The sequence below is a fragment of the Rhincodon typus genome, chromosome 40 (assembly GCF_021869965.1).
Source record: "Rhincodon typus isolate 14 chromosome 40, sRhiTyp1.1, whole genome shotgun sequence".
NCBI lineage: Eukaryota > Metazoa > Chordata > Chondrichthyes > Orectolobiformes > Rhincodontidae > Rhincodon > Rhincodon typus.
The window spans coordinates 1,407,658-1,409,555 of NC_063371.1; the positions used below are offsets into that span (position 1 = coordinate 1,407,658).

The following is a 1,898-nucleotide window of genomic DNA, read 5'->3' on the forward strand; positions in this document are numbered from 1 at the left end:
TGTGTGTGAATAAAGGGCAGACCAGCTGAAAACCCCAGTGGGGGGATAGAGGACAGGCAGAAATCTCCGACTCCTTTTCTCTATGCAAACAGCGAGGTGCCAGAGCGCTGCCTCCAACCAGCCTCCGAGAGGAGACGTGAGCGCGGTCCCATGCGGGAGGATTAACAGCGAAAAGGGTCCTCGGGAAAGGTGGTTGATTGGACCCACGAGTGGCATTTTTGCGCCCAGTGGGTTCACTGCTGGGGCCCCTTTTGTTAGAGGGATGAACGAACCATTCCTCATTGAACGTAGGCGGGTGGGTCAGGGAGTTGGTGGACGATTCGGAAATTGGTAGGGTGGGAAATTCAATGACGGGAGGATACGGACGGGCTGGTGGGATGGACTGATCACCAGCAAATGGGGGTCAATCCGCGGGGCTTTGGTTCAATTCCAAGGGCAGGTATGAGGAAATGCACTTGGGGCAGGACAAACAAGGCAAGGGAGCGCATGGCGGACGCTAGGACCCAGGGAAGCACCGTGGGTCAGAGGCTGTGCATGTGCCCCGGTCCCTTGAGGTAGCGGGACAGTGCGATAAAGTGGTTCAGAAGGATTATGGGATACTTACCTTCATTAACCGAGGTGTAGAGTTTAGGAGCAGGGAGGTTTGGCTGGGAACTGTATATAAAACGTCGGTTAGGCCACACAGCGAGAGTATTGTGTGCAAGGTCTGGAATCCACATTATCGGAGGGATGTGATAGCACTGGGAGAGGGGGCAGAGGGAGATTTACCGGGATGTTGCCTTGTGGGGAGCTGGAGAGTTTCAGTTCTTGAAGAGAGATTGGGACGGACTGGGGGGTTGTTTTCCTTTGAGCAGAGGAGATTGAGAAGGTGGGGGGGAAACGTGATTGAGATGGATAAAACGAGGAGGGGTATCAATAGGGGAGACAGAAGGGAACTTTTCCCTTTGGTGGGAGGGATCAGTGCCTGGGGAAAGGAGTGGGGTGGAGTGGGGGGGTGCATAGATCTAGGCTAAGAGGCAATAGGGAATGTGAGGTTTGTTTTATTCCCCCAGAGGGCTGGGGGGTGGAATCTGAAACTCACTGCCTGTAAGGGTGGGAGAGGCAGGAATCCCCATCCCATTGAAGAAGGATTTAGATGGGCACTCGCTATGCCAAGGCTGTAGGCCAAGCGCTAAGAGATGGGGATTGGAATAGCGAGGTGAGTGGCACTGATCTGCATAGACGCAAGTGGGCGTTGCTCCATGCCGCGGGTTCGTACGCTTCAGTGCCAGTGAGGAAGGTACCTACTGTTGGTCCTCTTGTCCTCGTGGGTAGCCCACAGGTTGAGGAGGGCAGTGCTCTGCTCCAGCAGTGAGTTGGGATTCTCCACCCGGATCCTGTTGATGTCATCGATGGAGAACTGCAGCTCCCGCGCCAACTCTGCAAAGGGACAGGCGGAGGCGAGCGGTTAGTCACGATGGCAGCGGGGAGAACGTGCGCACGCCGCCGACCAAGAGCCGAGGGGGACAAGCGCCATGTCATCGGCCACGCGTTGGGGAATGGCCTGCCCGCCGCAGCGTCCTCCGAACGCTCCGCGGCTGAGGGAGAACCGGTAAACGCGACCAGGAGAGAGGGACTCATCACTCGGGATAGCTGGTGACGTCACTATAGCTGGTGCTGGGTGAACCTGGCTGCTCACCTGGAGCGGAAGTGGTCATCGTGACACGGTCCAGGGAAAAGCCATCATTCCCAGTAAGGAGGAGCGAAACACAAGTTACTGCAAATTGTGGCTCGCGTCACACACTCTCCTGTGTTTCCTGCGCAACATCGCAGCTTCACGCATCAAATCTCATTCAGAGTTTCCGATGGGAAGTTTAAGAGTGGACAAGCGAGGTCGACAGGGCAACAGGGCCTGGAAT

At 56.2% G+C, this 1,898-nt stretch overlaps 1 protein-coding gene across 1 annotated transcript in view; it reads right to left on the bottom strand.

Moving 5' to 3' along the window:
• Window positions 1-1,415, bottom strand: part of LOC125487352 (ankyrin-1-like) — a 20,344-nt gene extending 18,929 nt beyond the window's left edge. Inside the window, exon 1 of the mRNA XM_048618660.1 lies at window positions 1,288-1,415. Coding sequence (XP_048474617.1) covers window position 1,288 — 1 coding nt within the window. The 5' untranslated portion in view covers window positions 1,289-1,415. The remainder of the gene's footprint in view (window positions 1-1,287) is intronic.
• Between the last annotated feature and the right edge of the window lie 483 nt (window positions 1,416-1,898).